Source organism: Gopherus evgoodei, chromosome 1 (assembly GCF_007399415.2).
Source record: "Gopherus evgoodei ecotype Sinaloan lineage chromosome 1, rGopEvg1_v1.p, whole genome shotgun sequence".
NCBI lineage: Eukaryota > Metazoa > Chordata > Testudines > Testudinidae > Gopherus > Gopherus evgoodei.
In genome coordinates, this window is record NC_044322.1 from 309,567,943 (window position 1) to 309,586,658 (window position 18,716).

The following is an 18,716-nucleotide window of genomic DNA, read 5'->3' on the forward strand; positions in this document are numbered from 1 at the left end:
AAGAAGAGGCCAAAGAGGAAGTCATAACATTGGCAGAGAAGAGCCAGACAAAATTTTGTGGCAAACAGAAGATGTGGCAGGTAGGAAGATTCCAAGATTTAAAGTATATGTCAAAATTATTGAAATCTTTTTCAAATTTTCAAATCAGTTTTGTTTCTCATCAGCTGACTAGGATGATGATTCAATAAGATGGATGGAACAGTTCACTGACATCCTGAATTGTCCTCTGTCACTTGGTGATAAATTTGAAACAGAATTAGCTCAGGCACCACAGGGAAATGTATGCACATACCTCACAGCAATAAGTAAGTGACCTGGATAGCAAAGGTAGCAAGAGTTAGTTGGATTTCTTATTTTGTTACAAAAGAACAGTATGCTAAAAGGCACATGAAGGGATAGCATTATCTTGAGGTCAGTAGGAGGGAAAAGGTATTATGGAGGACAGATGATGGCTTGACAATGAACTATCAATAGCATACTGAATATAATCTGGTAAGAGGTAGAAACAGAAATGAGGAATCCTTAATAGACTTCATAGATTCCATGCTCTTCTGCCTTTCTAGAAAGCTGTGCTTGAAGTAGTTTTGTTTTAGGTAAAGCCTTGGGGAGGTTGGTGGGGAGAGGAGGTGGTTAATGCTGTGAAACAGTGGGACAAATTAATCTGTGGTGTAATTATTCTGGGACTTGATAGCTATTGTATGTGTGGGATTCCATCTGTGATAGAATCTCATGCAATGACAGATGGAACCCTACACAGACAATAGCTATCAAGTCCCAGAACAATCAGCCATCAGGTAATTTACTGACTGTGATACAATAGTCCCTTGGACTAGGAGGAGTTTAGAAGATGAACTGTGATATGGTCCAAAGAGTTACCAGTGACAAACTAATCACTCATCCCCTTCTGGGAAGTGTTTAGCCAGGTAGAAGTTAAATTTTCACTGGACTTTGCAGTTACAGAATTATAGTCCAGGTGGTCAAGTTCTTGGACTTCCTAAGCTAAATAGAAATACATAGTCTGCGTAGTGTGACCAGACAGCAAATATGGGGGTGGAGGGTAATAGGAACCTATATAAGAAAAAGACCCCAAAATCAGGACTATCCCTTAAAATCAGGACATCTGGTCAGCCTAAGTCCCCATCATCATGGGACACCTACAAGCTTGTGACATCTGCTGGCAGGAAGAATGAAAAACATGCTGTGACACTTCATTGACAAGGAAGTAGGGTCCAAGTGCCTTCTGAGGAAAGTGGAGAGTGGGAAGTCTGGCACCATCACATTTTTCTGAGTGTTGACAATGTTCACCTAAGGGGAAAAACCTTTGGGATTTCATTAAATATAACCAAGTATCAGAGGGGTAGCCATGTTAGTCTGGATCTGTAAAAGCAGCAAAGAGTCCTGTGGCACCATATAGACTAACAGACATATTGGAGCATAATGCATCCGACGAAGTGGGTATTCACCCATGAAAGCTCATGTGCCAATACGCCTGTTAGTCTATAAGGCGCCACAGGACTCTTTGCTGCTATTAAATATAATGACAAACTAGCAAGAATGTACCCCGTTGTGTCACTCCTGACACACCCAGAACGCTGCGTCTTTTGGGCTCCTGGGTGGCCAGCCAAAGGATAGAGGAAGAGGACTGATAGGAGGAAGAAAGGGAAGGAGATGAAAGCTTTTGTGAAGGGGGTGGGAGAGAAGACTATTCACTGGCAAATTTGCATAGTCGCCAATGTCTCTGATATCAGCCTTGACAAAGTGGCACTGAGACAGTAGAACTGGTACCTCTGAAGTGCATGTGAGTTGTTGCTGTGGAAGCCCTGTTGGCTGGATTAGCTTGGATGAGAGAAACAGGAATCTAGGTGCTGGTGCTCTGCGCAAGAACTTCGTCACCTTCTTCCTCCTCAGGTGTATGTTCTCATTAGGGTGACCAGATGTCCCAATATTATAGGGACAGTCCTAATATTTGGGGCTTTGTCTTATATAGGTGCCTATTACCTTGCCACCCGCATCCTGATTTTTCACATTTGTTGTCTGATCTCCCTAGTTCTTACTGAAGGGAACTGTCCAAATATTGTGGAACCTTTTGTGCCTCAACATTTCATGTGACAACTCACTCCCAATGACCAAAGAACCTTGAGGGTCCAACATTTCATCCAACAAACCCCACCTCTCTGCACAGAATCCCTCACATGATTTTTAACTACCAGGGGGAGGGAGAATGTTAACCACAATATCCCCTTTTTCATAATCTTCCCCTTATTCCCCAAATCCCCTCTTTTCTCTCACCTGATCCTTATCTTTCTCTTTCATAGACCATTAAGGTGGAAGGAAAGGGAATATAATGAGCTCTACAGGCATTCTTTCAACTCTAGACATAAGAATGGCCATAGTGGATCAGACCAATAGTCCATCTAGCCCAGTATCTGATACCAGTGCTAGATGCTTTAGAGGGAGTGAACAGAAAAGGCAATTTATCGAGTGATCCATCCTGTGTCACTCAGCTTCTAGCAGTCAGAAGTTTGCATGAGTCCATGAAATATGCTTTTACTTTTTGTATTTTACCCATATGGAAATTGAGGAAACCAATGTTACAATAAAAAATGTTAGTATTCAGCAGATTTCAAAGGAAACCTACGATATATGTTCTTTTTGAATGTAGTGAGTGAGACATTAGCTGTGCCACCCCCACTAATGTCAATGTGAGGAATTTTTTACAGATAACTCCTTGTGTACTGTGCTGAAAATGAACCTCCTACATACTCTGAATATGAACATTAGGCTTTGGAGCATATGTCTTTGGGTATGTTTCCTTGACAGTGATTGTCATTCAGATATGTGATGGCTCAGTAAGCGCGCAATATTTTGAAATTATATGTTATATCAAATTATTATCCTAAAATAAATGTTCGCTTGGCTATTATTAACACAAAAGAAAATGTTAGAAATTGATGTGATTAATTTTCAATTCCATATTATCTTTAATTAACACTCAAGATCATATTTCTTAGTGTGAAAGTTAAATTAAAAATTTATTATTAATATAAATGGACACATACATTAAACAGCCATTAGCAGATTTTAACACCTATTACATATTTTTTAAAATTAATCCTATGACACTTCTTTGGAAATGTCTTATGTAGTTCTAATTAGTTCTTTGACATTTCGACTGCTGTATTTCAACAGAAAAGAAAGTACATAAAAATCAGTTATTTTAAGTTTGCAATGCAACAAAAGAAGTTTAAATGATGAGATTTCAATTTTCAGTCTTCCGCGATGAAGTGCATTCATCTATAAATAAAAAAATTTAGAAAGCCTTTACAATGACATTCTTTTAATAATTTCTAATTAACATTAATGTACTTATACATACAAAGGGCACTCACCCTTTCTTTAATATATTTCATATATTCATATGTTTGATGGATCAGTAACACAACTATGAAATTTCTTATAAATGTATGCTAATCCAACATCAAGCTTGAGATTTTAATAGCACAAAAGTGAGGAGACTTACATGTGGATGTTGTGAGCTCAATTCTGTTTCTATGGGAATAGTCAAAATCCTGTGGGATGATCCTGGTCCTACTGAAGCCAATGGGAGTTTTGCTATTGACATCAGTGGGGCTAGGATTTCACGCTCTGACTTTGGAAGGCCTGGAGCAAGCCCTATAATATGGTCTTGGGGATAAGTATATAATATGTAAAAATAAAATAATTATAATTTAGATTATATAGCACCCAAAATGCAATATAGTGCATATGGTTTACACACTCTAGACCTGTTTAATGGACTGGTACAATGTGTGTGCTTGTTTCTGAGTTGCCTTTGAGGGATTGTTCTTAGATACACCTTTGTGTAGAAGTGGGCGAAATGGTATTTTGTTCTATTTTTAAACTGTTTTAAGTATTTACATGGAACACACACCACAGATGGAGAGAAATTATTTGGGGTTGTAAGGAATCTAAATATTTGTGGGATGGGATGGCATTAAGAAAAGGGACATTTAAGATGAAAAGCAAGGCAACTACCTCACAGTAAACTCTATTAGATAGGGAAGATTATTCCACTAAGAAATGCTGGAAGCACCCTCAAGCAAGTCATTTAAAGAGGACTGGACAAAGCATTGTAAAATATTCTGTATGTAACAATTCTGCATTGTCAAAGAGATGGATTAGATGATTTAAGGCCTAATTCAGAACCCACTGAAGCTAATGGGAAACTTTTATCCATTTCAGTGGGCTTTGGATCAGGCGCCTAAATGGCTCTCTCACACCTTATTCTAATATGCCTTGGTTATTTTTAAAAAATTAAATCAATAATTAAAAAAAATTGAATCAGGCTATTCCCCGGACACTAGCAGACATACCACATAAATATATGGAACACCTCTGGGATCCTAGCACGATCAATGGAATCACAAGGAGAACTCTGTTCATTCACATCCTGTGTCCTATGATACTAGCACTTAATAAGGCATTCATGATGCTGATCTTGCCTCCTTCATACATGAATATGTAAGATGGGTAGACTTGAATTTAATTAGAATTAATCTCTTAGCCATTAGGAAAGCTCTCAGTATCCCTCTCCCTTTCTCTCAACTAATCATCAATTAACCTATGAGTAAATAAGCAAAAAAAAAATTGATTTCATCCAACAATGCTACTATTATTTTTGCCATCTAGTTATGGTGTTCCGCAAATCTGTAAGTTTAGAACAGTCCCATAAATATGTATTTGTGCCCCATTACTCACCTTAAACTTAGTCCTTGGCGAATGTAAAAAGGCTTGATTCACTTTGGAAAAGCATCTGTGTGTTTGCAACATACACAAAGTTAACTGAGATAAATATATGTTCTGAAGGGACTCCGCACCATGACACCCTTGCTCCGTTCCTGCCTTCTCATTTCCCTATAGCAGACGCAACAACATTCTCTGTGGAAATGCACTTTGCCCTTCACCCATCTATAGATATCTTCACTGGGGATCCACAGCCTTCCTTCCAGTGTCAAGAGTCATTACAGGGCAGCCCCCCATCTCCATGAGGCTCTGCATCTATCCTTTGCACTGTTGGGGGGAGGTTTTGTACCTTCACTCAGATTGCAGTTGTTGCTCTACTGCCTTCCTTCTTGTACTATCAACAGGCAGCAGTACAGGGCTCTCTGCTATTCCTTTTGAATTTCCCAACTTCCTTGTTAAAGATATGCCCCCCCCCAATGTGCATCACTCCCAAGATTTGGGGGAACTTCTTGGAAGTTACACTCAGCAGCAGCAGATTTAGATCATGCCACCAAAAAGTAGGAGCTGAGTTGTGAACTTGACCAATTGGTTTGGGTCAAGTTTTGCATGAATGTTAGGACTAGTTTTTATTTTTATCAATCTTTTGCCTTTCCCTACTTACAAAGCCAAGTAAGACTTGGGTTCGTTTTGTTGGAATACTGAATGGAATACCTTGTAGAGGATTACTAGTTAAGGTACACAGTTTGCAAAGGAGCCCTTAAAGGACTGCATTTGGTATCTGTAGGTGAGTTTCACTTGGATAAATGCAGCCTGTACTTTAAAAAGTGAAGGTGAAATGTCAGTAATTAAATTAAAATAAAAGTTGTTTTAGTCTGCTTTCCCATGTTCCCTCCCCCCACCAACATACAAATGTAAAATTGGTTGGTAACTTTCCAAAATTATAAATACAAAATTTGCAAAAATGTTTATAATCTGATAGTGAAAAGAGCAAAGGAGAAATTAAACATTATAATGATAGTAATAATAATGGTAGTGAAATGGAAAATCATGTATTTTCAGATTTGCCCATAAATTGTAAAATCCATTTAAATGGGATAGATAATTCCATCTGTAAATGAATTCTAGTACAACTGATTTAAATCATCTCAGTGATGTCTGGAGCTCTTGTTTTTTGCATCGATTAGTAAATTAGACTTTTCTCATTTAATCTAGAATATTAAAGGCTTTATCTGTTCCAGTCTGACTATTTTCGTTTAAGTTCTAACAGTGTCCCAAGCAACACAAACATATCAGATTTTCTGCTTCTGGCATTTTCATTATTCAGTCTTTATACTTTTCCACATAATAACTGCAATAGCTATCTCCTTTTAAAAGGAAAAAAATTATGTGAAAATATTTTACATAAAATTTTAAATGCTAAAAATATAGTCAGTGAGCAATCTGATGCAAGCCTGTTTCCGTGTGATGCAGTAAAGCTCACAATATATGGCTGGCATATATCTATACTATTTGAGAATTGTAGGCCGCATTCTGCTTGCAGTGCAAGTAAATCACGTGCAATGAAGATATGCTCTTAAATTATAAAATATAATTTAAAGATAAAAATGAATAATCAGGATAATTTAGGTACTACAACTGAACTTTTAAATACCTACCTGAAGCAGTTAAACATCAAAACACTATGATAACATATTCAACTTCAGTGATTACCCATCATGCAGTCGCATCCCCATCCTCAAGAAACTGACTTTCCATCCAACTGTCTCACTGCTATCCTATCATCCTTCTCTTTTTCATGTATAAGCTCTTCAGATGGGCACTTCAGACTGTCTACCTTGACTTGCCTTCCACTAAATCCCCTCCAGCCTGATTTCCACCTTCTGCACTTAGCTGAAACTGCTCTTCCTATGTTTATTAGTGATTTGTTCCTAGCCAAGACTTGCAGCCTCTATTTTGTCCTCTGTTCTTTCGCAAGCTTCCCATGCTCTGTTTTTTCTTGACACCTTCTCCTTCCTTAGCTTTTGAGGCCTTCTCCTCTCTTGGCTCTCCTCTTCGGTTCTTTTTTGCTCTTCTCCAAACTCCTGTGTCCTGGAATGGAACATATTTGTTGTTGAATTGATCACTTAATTTTGAAATATACTTGGCTTTAAGAAAATAAACAAATTTTATAGCCAGAGTGCTGAAAACTTTCTTACCCAAATTGTTTTTTTGTTTTATCCTATAGCGGTGTGCGTATTTGAAGGCAGAACCTATTTCGAAGGACAGAGAGAAACTGTGTATTCAAATTCAGGGGACTGTGTTCTTTTTGAGTGCAAGGTAAGAACACCATTGATGGGACACTTTTCTTTCAATAAATCTGTTTAAAATGTCTTATAAGGTCCTGATGAATAAAAATGTGTATGTATCTACTGTGAAAAGTGACTTTTAAAAGAGCATCCAGGGGTTTCCATGGTTACTGTGTCCAGCTGATTTCCACATCAAATTTTACAAATCAATATTTTTTCTAATTGCCAACCCTGAAAATTCAACCTAGGATCTCACAATTGAGCTGGGTTCTTTTTTTATTTCTTATACACTATCATCAGTAATAAATATCCTGCAAGCCACATTATGCTCTCTTTTATATCTGTGCAGCCCTATTTTCTCCAGATTATGTGCTCAGCTACAGGGGGGTTACACAAATGTAAATGAGAGCAGAATTTGACCCACAGGATATTTCTTGCTGGCAGTGATGTATGAGAAGGAAAGAATGTAACTTGACTGTCAAATCTCAGGTTAGTACTAAAGAACTCGATAGTATTCTGTCAAAATTTGTGTGGTGATGGTTTCCCCTCCCTTTTAGGGCTTATGTCCCGCCTTCCCAAGCCCTGTTTCCGTTGGCACCAAAGTGTGGCGCCATTGGCCATTTTGAAAAAATCTGTGTGTGTGTATGTGTTTGACTAGGGGAGGTGTTGTGTATGTTGGTGCTTGGGTAAATGGAGAGAAAAAGGTTGAAAGAAGAGTATGAGAGAGTGTAAAGAGGAAAAAAAGAGAGTTTGAGTAAGGTTTAGAGGAAAAAAAGGAAATTTGAAAGAAGAGAGGTAAGTTATTGAAGAAAAGAGGCTGGTAAAGGCAGGTTATGAAGGAATAGAAAGATTTTTGTTTTTAAAGAGTTAGTTTGAAAGAAGAGAGATTTTTGGTGAGTTTGAGTAAGGAGAGATGATGGTAAAGAATAGAAAAATTTGAGATAAATGTAAAAGGTGTATTAAATATCAGGGTGGGTTAAGAAAAAAGTTAAATAATATTGAAAACTAGGTTTATAAAGGGAATTTACTAAGGCAAAACCTATTTTGTAAGCACAGGATAAAAAAGCATTGAAACTATTCAATACCAATGTAGGTTAAGAAAAAAGCATTTAAAAACATTAAAAACTAGGTTTAAAAAGGGAATTTACTACGGCAGAGCCTGTTTGGTAAGCACAGGGTAAAAAAAGTGAATAAAAAAGCATTGAAATTATTCAATACCAGTGTAGGTTAAGAAAAAAAAGAGAGCCCCTTTTGCAAAGGGCGAAGATAGACAGCACATGGTGGAATCAAAAAGAGAGAGACAAAATGACGTTGGCGCCAAAGTGTTGCGCCGACAGCCATTTTGAAAAAATGTATGTGTGTATGTGTTTGAATAGAGGATGTGTTGTGTGTGTTTTTCCTTGGTTACATGAAGAGAAAAAGGTTGAAAGGAGAGTGAGAGAGTGTAAAGATGAAAAAAGAAAGTTTTAGTAAAGTTTAGAGAAAAAAGGAAAGAAAGGTTATTGGATGTGATTGAGTAAGAAGAGAGGCTGGTAAAGGCAGGTTATTCAAGCATAGAAAGATAGAACTTAAAGAAAAAAGGAAATATTTGTTTTTAAAGGGTTAGTTTAAGAAAAGAGTTAAATAATATTGAAAACTAGATTTAAAAGGGGAAAGGCAAAACCTGATTGGTAAGCACATAGTAAAAAAGTGAATAAAAATGCATTTAAACTATTGAATACCAGTGTAGGGTAAGAGAAAAGCTTTTAATATTATTAAATAATATTACAAACAATAAAAATAGGTTTAAAAGGGGAATTTACTAAAGCAAAACCTGTTTAGTAAGCACATGGCCAAAAACTATAAAGGGGTACTAAGAAAAAAGCATTTAAAATGATTAAAAACTAGGTTTAAAAAGAGAATTTACAAAGGCAAAGCCTGTTTGGTAAGCACAGGGAAAAAAGTGAATAAAAAAGCATTGAAACTATTCAATACCAGTGTAAAAGCAGCAAAGAATCCTGTGGCACCTTATAGACTAACAGAGGTTTTGGAGCATGAGCTTTCGTAGGCGAATACCTACTTCGTCAGATGCATGTAGTGGAAATTTCCAGGGGCAGGTATATATATGCAAGCAAGCTAGAGATAATGAGGTTAGTTCAATCAGGGAGGATGAGGCCCTGTTCTAGCAGTTGAGGTGTGAAAACCAAGGGAGGAGAAACTGGTTTTGTAGTTGGCAAGCCATTCACAGTCTTTGTTTAATCCTGAGCTGATGATGTCAAATTTGCAGATGAACTGAAGCTCAGCAGTTTCTCTTTGAAGTCTGGTCCTGAAGTTTTTTTGCTGCAGGATGGCCACCTTAAGATCTGCTATAGTGTGGCCAGGAAGGTTGAAGTGTTCTCCTATACCAGTGTAGGTTAAAAAAAAGAGAGATTAAAAGAAAGAACAGGACAAGAAAAAAGTGCAAAGAGCAAAGATAGAGAGCACATGGTGGAATCAGAATGAGAGAGAGAGAGAAGCAGGCAGAGTCTGTTTAGTTAGCACAGAGTAAAAAAGTGAATAGAAAAGCATTCAGAATCAGGGTAGGTTAAAAGAAAGAACAAGACAAGAAAAGGGAAAAGAGAGCCCCTTTGCAAAGGGCAAAGATAGACAGCACATGGTTGAGTCAGAGAGAGAGAGAGAATTCTCACCGTTTACGTCTTTCGGTAGAATGAGGCAACTTTTCTGGTTCAGATCCTCTCAGACTTGTTATCACCGCCTTTGGATCAGCCGAATCAGAGCAGCAGCGTAATAGAATTCATTTTCCTGAACCAATCCTAGAGTCCCAAGATTTTAAACAAGAGCAAACTCCCTCCTTTCCCCCCTGCCCTCCCTTTTAACTGTTTTATTCTTATCTAAAGAAACAGACCCCCCCAGCATTTTCCCGCCATGTAGCCCTTTTACAGAGGGGGTTTTATAAAAGTTAAATCCATAATCTTTTAGTAACACACCATTTTTTAATGTTTTCCCCCTAGGTTTTAAACTAACAGGGGTTATTTTTTTAGTAAAAACAATGTGAAGCTGCAGCAAAGCTCCTGTTAGCGAAGCAGCCTCTGTGAGTCAGTGGATCATAGAGAAGGAGTTTGCTTCTTTACCTGCTTTTTAACAAACATAGGCTAAAGCTACATTAAGTTTTGCAAAGGGATAATGACTTGAAAAGACAAACCTAAGATACATCCCTTTTATATTTGTGTTGTAATAAAAAAGAGCAGGCAGAAGCACCCCAGGTTTTAGTAACAGACAGTTTATATACCCCTTATTTTGTAAACCACTGAATTAGAGAGAAGAATATTGCTTCTTCCCCCACTTTTTAACAAAGAGAAGTGAAGTCTTGTAAAGATATAAACACTTGAAAAGACATGCCTAAATGAAGACACATTTTTTTATTTAACCCCCTTGGCATAAGTGTTTCAGTGAAAAAGAGCAGGCAGAGGGATTTTTATAAAAGTTAAAACCATAAGCTTTTAGTAACCAACAATTTTTAAAAGTTTTCCCCTAGGTTTTAAACTAACAGGGGTTATTTTTTTTAGTAAAAACAATGTGAAGCTGCAGCAAAGCGCCTGTTAGCAAAGCAGCCTCTGTGAGTCAGTGGATCAGAGATAAGAAGGCTGCTCCTTTCTCAAACTTTTTAACAAACACAAGTTAAAATTACATTAAGTTTTGCAAAGGGATAATGACTCGAAAAGACAAACCTAAGACACAACCCTTTTGTATGTGTTGTAATAAAAAATTATGCAGAAGCACCCTAGGTTTAAAACCCCAGGTTTTTAGTAACAGATCGTTTATAGTCCCCTTATTTTGTAAACCAGTGGATTAGAGAGAAGAAGAAGATTGCTTCTTTCCCTACTTTTTAACAAAGAGAGGCGAAAGGCTTTTAAGGGAATAAACACTTGAAAAGACATGCCTAAATGAAGACACATTTCTTTATTTACCTCCCTTGGCGTAAGTGTTTCAGTGAAAAAGAGCAGGCAGAAGCACCCCAGGTTTTTAGTAACAAAGAGTTTATAAACCTCTTATTTTGTAAGCCAGTGGATTAGAAAGACAAAGAAGCAAAGCGCCTGTTAGCAAAGCAGCCTCTGTGAGTTAGTGGATCAGAGATAAGAAGGCTGCTTCTGACCCAGACTTTTTAACAAACACAAGTTAAAGTTACATTAAGTTTTGCAAAGGGATAATGACTCGAAAAGACAAACCTAAAACACATCCCTTTTGTATGTGTTGTAATAAAACAAGAGCAGGCAGAAGCACCCTAGGCTTAAACCCCCAGGTTTTTAGTAACAGACGGTTTATAGTCCCCTTATTTTGTAAACCAGTGGATCAGAGAGAAGAAGTTTGTTTCTTTCCCCACTTTTTAACAAATAGAGGTGAAAAGCTTGTAAAGGAATAAAACACTTGAAAAGACAAGCCTACCTGAAGACCCATACCTTCATTTAGTCCCTTAGGTATAGGTGTTTCAATAACCTGTAAGTCTGCAGAAACAACCCAGGCTTAAAAACACAGAAAGCCTGTTTATGAAAGTTTTCCCCTAGGTTTTAGGCTAGCACTGGTCATTTTTTTAGTAAGGACAGCAGGCTTTTGCAGCAAAGTGGCTGTCAGCAAAAACAGCATCTGTGAGTCAGTAGATCACAGAGAAGGAGTTTGCTTCTTTACCTGCTTTTTAACAAACACAAGTTAAAGTCACATTAAGTTTTGCAAAGGGATAATGACTTGAAAAGACAAACCTAAAACACAACCCTTTTGTATGTGTTGTAATAAAAAAAGGGCAGGCAGAAGCATCCTAGGCTTAAAACCCCAGGTTTTTAGTAACAGACAGTTTATATTCCCCTTATTTTGTAAACCACTGGATTAGAGAGAAGAATATTGCTTCTTCCCCCACTTTTTAACAAAGAGAGGTAAAAGACACGCCGAAATGAAGACAGAGTCCTTTGGTATAGATGTTTTAATAAAAAAAGAGCATGCACAAAAACAGTCTAGGGTTATAAAAGTAATGTATAGTGACAAAAAAAAGTTTTTCCCCCTAGGTTTTAGACTACCACTACTCATTTTTTAGTAAAAACTGTGAAGCTGCAGCAAAGTCCTGCGCTGCTCTTATCTAAATAACCAGGACCATGTAACAAAAGTTGAACAACACATACTATAAACCATTTTAAAACATGTTTTTTGAAGTAATGTCTAAAACCCCCTCTTTTTAACGTATTAAATAAACACATGAAATAGCAAACCTACCTGAAGACACATTCCTTTGTTTGTAGGGGTATTTCAATTAAAAAAAAAAGAGCATGCAGAAGCACCCCAGACCTAAACCCACAAAACCCTTACTAAGAAAAAGTGCCCCCGCCAAGGTTTTTAGTGTGAACCACTTGAAACAGCCTTTTGAAGTAGTGGATTAGAAAAGAAAAAGACCCCTTTGAAAAACAGGCTACCTGAAGACACTTTTTTTTTTTTAATTTAGCCCCCTTGGCATAAGTGTTTCATTAAAATGTAAAAGAGCAGGCAGAAGCACCCCAGATTTAAAACCCCAGGTTTTTAGTAACAGATGGCTTATATACCCCTTATTTTGTTAATCATTGGATTAGAGAGAAGATTGCTTCTTTACCTGCTTTTTAACAAAGAGAAGTGAAAGGCTTGGAAAGGAATAAACAGTTGAAAAGACAAGCTTACCTGAAAACCCATAACCTTCATTTAGCCCCTTAGGCATAGGTGTTTCAATAACATGCAAGTCTGCAGAAACAACCCAGGCTTAAAAAGACAGAAAGCCTGTTTATGAAAGTTTTTCCCTAGGTTCAGGCTAGCACTGGTCATTTTTTAGTAAGGACAGCAGGCTTTTGCAGCAGAGCAGCTGTCAGCAAAAACAGCCTCTGTAAACCAGCAGATCAGAGGTAAGAAGGCTGCTTCTTTGCCTGGTTTTCAGCACATACAAGTGAAAGTTATATTAAGTTTTGTAGAGGAATAAACACTTTAAAAGACAAGCCTATATAAAGACAGAGCCCTTTATTAAACATGTTTACATGCGTGTTTTAATTAAAAAAAGAGAGCATGCAGAAAACACGCCAGAGTGAAAACCACAGAACCTTAGTAACAGCTAGTTTATATCCCCCTTATTTTGTAATCCAGTGGATTAGAGAGAAGTGTATTTTCCTTCCCATATATTTGAAGCATTATATTTTTGTAAAGTTTATTGTGAAAAAGCAGTATTGCCTGAGCTGTAACAAAACAAGGCCCCTCTTAGGGATATTTTGTAGAAGTTTAGTGAACTAAAAAGGCTTAAGATACTAGCCTGTTTTAAAAATAGTGTTTTTAAAGTACCAAAACAACAACTAGGTAAGAATATGAAAACTGGCAACTGAGGGGAGTTTACATATGTGTTTTAATTAAAAAAAACAACAACCCAAGATTGCTTTTTAAAGTTTGGATTTATACAAAAAACACAAGAAAAAATAGCTTATGTAAGAAAAGTTAGCTGTTTTTTACCAGAGATATGGAGCCTTCCTCACCCCTGCTCTACACACACACACTCTTTTCTCCTCCCACCCCCCACCATTCCCCTTTTTTTCAACTGTTTTTTAAAATCTAAACCAAGGACAAACTTTTTTTAAAAAAAGCCAGAGCCACAGAGATCAGGCCATGGGGGTAAGAAAGCTGTTCTGAGTTTTAGGGGGCATGTTGATAACTGTTTTAGTGAAACAGTTTTGTAGGCAGCCTGTCTGTGTAAGTTGTTATGTTTTAGCATGGGCAAGTGTTTAATTTTTGAAAGCACTTTTCCACTTTATGAGGTATTATTTCCCCCCATCTTACGGCCTATCAGAAATATTAACAAAAACAAGCTAAAAGATACATTGTAGCAAGGACTGCAAAGCAATAGTTACAATATTGTTGATTATTACCGTCTAAGGCCCTAGAGAATATATTTTGTTTTGTTTTTATAAAACACTTTTATGCAAACTGTAACCCTAGGTGATGTAAATAATATGAAACAGTAGACGAGAGACCTGAGACATTGTTGAAATCAGAGGGGCTATGATTAAGTCCTAATGCAGCGGGCCTTTGGGATGGAAAATGAAAAGGTACAGCCGAAGCGGAAGATGGTATGATTTAAGAGGGGTTCTGGGGCTGCTTTGCAATGGTCCATAGGGAGCCTATAACCTTCATGCACAAACACCAGGGCTGGATGAGGTGGTTGGGCCTTTGTTAGAGGAACAGGCCGTTCATATATCTTTTGTTGTTGTTCCTTTTGACAAACCCCACATCCCTGGACCTCCATTAAAAACAGTTTACACATGCTCCAAAACGTCTGTTAGTCTATAAGGTGCCACAGGATTCTTTGCTGCTTTTACAGATCCAGACTAACACGGCTACCCCTCTGATACTTGACAGTTTACACAGTTATTTTTAACTGGCATTTTATTTTACAACTCGGCCTGTTTTCATAGATTCATAGACTCTAGGACTGGAAGGGACCTCAAGAGGTCATCGAGTCCAGTCCCCTGCCCTCATGGCAGGACCAAATACTGTGTAGACCATCCCTGATAGACATTTATCTAACCTACTCTTAAATATCTCCAGAGATGGAGATTCCACAACCTCCCTAGGCAGTTTATTCCAGTGTTTAACTTTTTTACGTGCGTGTTCCCAAAACACGCTTTAACTGTTAGTGTTTTTTCTGAGCAAGATTTTGTAATTTGCTGAATGAAGAAGATGTTCAACATTTTGCATTAAACATTTATCTGTCGGTTTGATGATTTCATCTAAAACGCTATTGGGGTTCTCAGCCTCTGTCACTTTGTCCACCACTGTTCACCTCTGTCAGTTCTGCCCCTAGAGCTAAATGTTCCTGGGTTAAACAGAGGCACTGCAATGCATATCCCAGTGTGATGATGATATTTAATACACTCTCCATACAAAAACTACCACTAATTTCTTTAATTTTACAATTCACATCATCTAAAGACCAGTACACGCAGGCATGATGCCTCTGATCGGGGGAATCTATGGCGCACCCAGGACAATCCTCATTTTGTTTTTATCTCAGGCAGTGCTTGATGATTCCCTGCACAGCCGCTCGCACAATTGCACGTGTCGCTGTTCTATGGTTATGAACTCACACCTGCTTAATACCGAATTTCTCCTTCAACTTTCGATAGTACAGGCCTATAGAGTAAGCGTCCCACGCTGTTTCGGCATTCTTTGAAGCATCTGGTTTTGTGTCTGGGCAAAAACAGATCGGGTCCAAACCACTCGGTCCTTCGGAGCTGTCGGTGTTCAAAACCTCCAAGTCCTCTGAAGAACCATCGCTCAGCTGCTGAAAAAGGCATCTTTGTACTTTTTCATAACATGATTTTAAAACCTTTTACACCGTGTATCAAGAGATCCTGTCCTTTGTTTCTGCTCAGGGAGGGATGGCGGATGATACTCTTTGCCAGTAGTTTAGGGCTGTCGTTGTAAGGAGGAGCTTCTATTTAAACGGGTCTGATGATTAAAGATGGCTGCACTTCGAAGGCCCTGGCCAACACCGGCTGTCAAGCTTCTCATGAAGAGACATTATACGGTTGCTGCTATGGGCCCTGAAGAAACAAACACGCTGTCGTGGCAAACAGTGTTTGAGACAGGTCATGGGAGCAGGGAGACAGGGATAGCTAATGATGCCTGTACCCACAGAAACAATGCAGTGGAGAAACACGAGGCCAGACCACTGGGCCATGATTTGTTTAAGACTCTGGCCCCTGGCCAGGAGAACCCAAACGAATCAAACGAAGGTCTGTACAGAGACAAGGCACGGGTACGTTGTATGTAAGACCGTTCAAAGGAGTGGTTTGGCAGGAACCGATGCTCAGTTGGCTAGAGCCTTTTGGATCAAGCCTGCCCAGAGACATATTTCAATTGTTGTTGTTTGTTGTTTTTAAAAGCTGCCCGTGGACGGGATCTTTTGATACACAGTGTAAAAGGTTTTAAAATCATGTTATGAAAAAGTACAAAGATGCCTTACATGCGTTTCTTACTGTCAATTTTTCAGCAGCTGAGCAATGGTTCTTCAGAGGACTTGGAGGTTTTGAACACCGACAGCTCCGAAGGACCGAGTGGTTTGGGCCCGATCTGTTGTTGCCCAGACACAAAACCAGATGCTTCACAGAATGCCGAAACAGCGTGGGATGCTTACTCTATAGGCCTGTACTATCGAAAGTTGAAGGAGAAATTTGGTATTAAGCCGGTGCGAGTTCAAAATTTGTATGGTGATGAATACTATCGAGTTATTTACTACTCAGGTTGTGTTTAGAGGGTTGGCAGTTTGGTAATCTATCATTCTACTCGTAAATGGAGAATACTGGATATTGAGTCAGACACACTAAACATTGAGCCTTACAATATCATTTTAACTCATTCACTTTTCAGAGCAGAAATGCAATTTAAGGGCAAAATGCTACAGTGTGCATCTACATGTAGAAAGTGCACAAAGAGATACCGAGGTGGAATGCTACTCTACTTCCATAGGTGTGGCGCTTGCTATCGGCTAGGGAAATGCATGCTTCAGGGTGGAGCTGAAGAATTGTGTGTGCATTTCTCGTGGGGGAAAGAGAGGCAAGACTTGTCTGCTTATTGTAATGTTATCTCAGAGCAAGATAATATACATTCCACAAGGTCTGAGTTGGAAGAAACTGTGCTGTCAAACCTAATGGGAGCAAAGGCTCTTTCAACTCCAGCTCCTTAAAGCTGTGGATGTCAGGTAAATGTGGCAGATAATAATACTTCAGCCTCAGTGCCATGGCTGGTGCTTCCTCTGAATCTACCAGACCCTTTTCCCCTCTATTGGAAGAAGTGCATCTGTCCTTGGACCTCACTGTCACCTCCTCCAGCAGGGTATTGTGCCAGAGTTGCTTTCTGTGCAACTTTACTATAGTTTTGTGAACCGGTGATTATAATTTGTCAATAAATCTATTTTAGAAATTAGGCCTAGAGGTGAAGGGACACATGCTGATGGACTTAATCGTGTGAGTAGTACCTTATCTCACTACTAGTCACATTGAAATCAAGGGGCTGGGGGAGGGTGCAAAACCAGCCGCTAGAGATATAAGGTCTGAAGTAATTCTGGAAATATAGCTTAATCTGCCCCACAGTTTTAAGGACTGTGAATTGCTATTTTCAACACAATTCCTATTGGTGATCAATCTGTATAAATAACAATCATCAAAGTCTGTCTGGTGCTGCCTTGTATTTATTGCAGTTAGAAATTATGAGGTCCTATTAGTGAGCCAGCACACCTGGCTTGACTCTACCTGCCTATCGGTAGTGGGTACACTTACTTGTCTCTCCCTGTGCTCTTAGAAATGTTGTATGGTAACTTTGGTGATAAACATTCTGAATCTCAAGCACTGAAATACTTATTGCTGCCAGGAAAGCAACACTAGGAATGACATCTGAGAGCAGCAAATCTACATACTGTCAGATATGTAGATAAAATGGGGACCCATAGGCAGATGCTATTTTATTACCTACATATTTCTACACATAATAGAATCTAGTTAAAGACCTCTGCTCAAGAGAGACTTGAGAGTGATGGCATAGGTGCAGATTTTTTGCTTGTAGGCCAGTGTTGATGTTATCAGGGCAGCAGGGGCGGCTCAAGGCCCCAGCATGCCAAGCGCGTGCTTAGGGTGGCATACTGTGGGGGGGGAGTGCTCTGCCAGTCGCCGGGAGAGCGGCAGGCGGCTCCAGTGGACCTCCCGCAGACGTGCCTGTGGAGGGTCTGCTGGTCCCGCAGCTTCGGTGGAGCTGCGGGACCAGTGGGCCTTCCACAGGCACGCCTGCAGGAGATCTACCAAAGCCGTGGTACCAGCGGACCACGGAACCAGTGGACCCTCCACAGGCACGCCTGCGGGAGGTCCACCGAAGCGGCAGGACCGGCGACCGGCAGAGCGCATCCTTGCGGCATGCTGCCGTGCTTGGGGCTGCGAAATGTCTAGAGCCACCCCTGCAGGGCAGTTTAGGGAGTTTATTCTTCTGGATTTTGTTGTGCATAAACATGGAAAATCACTTTTTTTTTCTTGGTTGCTGCAATCAAGCACATTTTCCCATTCAAATCTGAAAAAATAAAGAAACTCTGCAACATTTCAGTCACGTTTAGCAATAGACCACATTGTTATAAAGGCCAATCCTCAGCACGCACACTTACATAAATGTGTTCACTTTTAGGCGGTTTTGGAGTGTTTTGTGTGATATACAGTATCATTCAAGATGTAGTTTAGTTTGTTACAGGTTGAGGTTTCATTTTGGTTATGTGCCATGGAGTCTGGGAAGATCAGTCAGTGAAGACTGAGCAGTGGTTTCTGAGTTATTTTCTCATCCTCATTTTTGTCCTAGGAAAATAATTTTAAATTAAACACCAACTATATAACAATAGTATATGCAATGTGTTAGGCACTATCCACACACACAGCTTTATATTCTAAGAAAAATTCTGAATGCTTTTCAGGAAGGTGTTGTGCTGCTGTGTGATTTGTGCCTTTGTGTCTCCAATACTACACCATTGCAATGCACTCTACTTGGGGCCATTTGGAAACTAAAGCTGGAGCACAATATAGCAGCCTGTTTGTTAAACCAGGTATCTTACCCATGAGCATAGTACATTTATTCTCTCTGATCTCCACTGGCTGCCTGTGGATATACAGGCAGGATTTAATGTAC

The 18,716-nt window shown here is 39.0% G+C and overlaps 1 protein-coding gene across 2 annotated transcripts in view; it reads left to right on the forward strand.

The window, feature by feature from the left end:
- Nucleotides 1-18,716, forward strand: part of NELL2 (neural EGFL like 2) — a 241,650-nt gene that overhangs the window by 88,164 nt on the left and 134,770 nt on the right. For both annotated transcript variants that reach the window (XM_030548910.1, XM_030548911.1), the window contains exon 10: nt 6,968-7,059. In XM_030548910.1, coding sequence (XP_030404770.1) covers nt 6,968-7,059 — 92 coding nt within the window. The remainder of the gene's footprint in view (nt 1-6,967; nt 7,060-18,716) is intronic.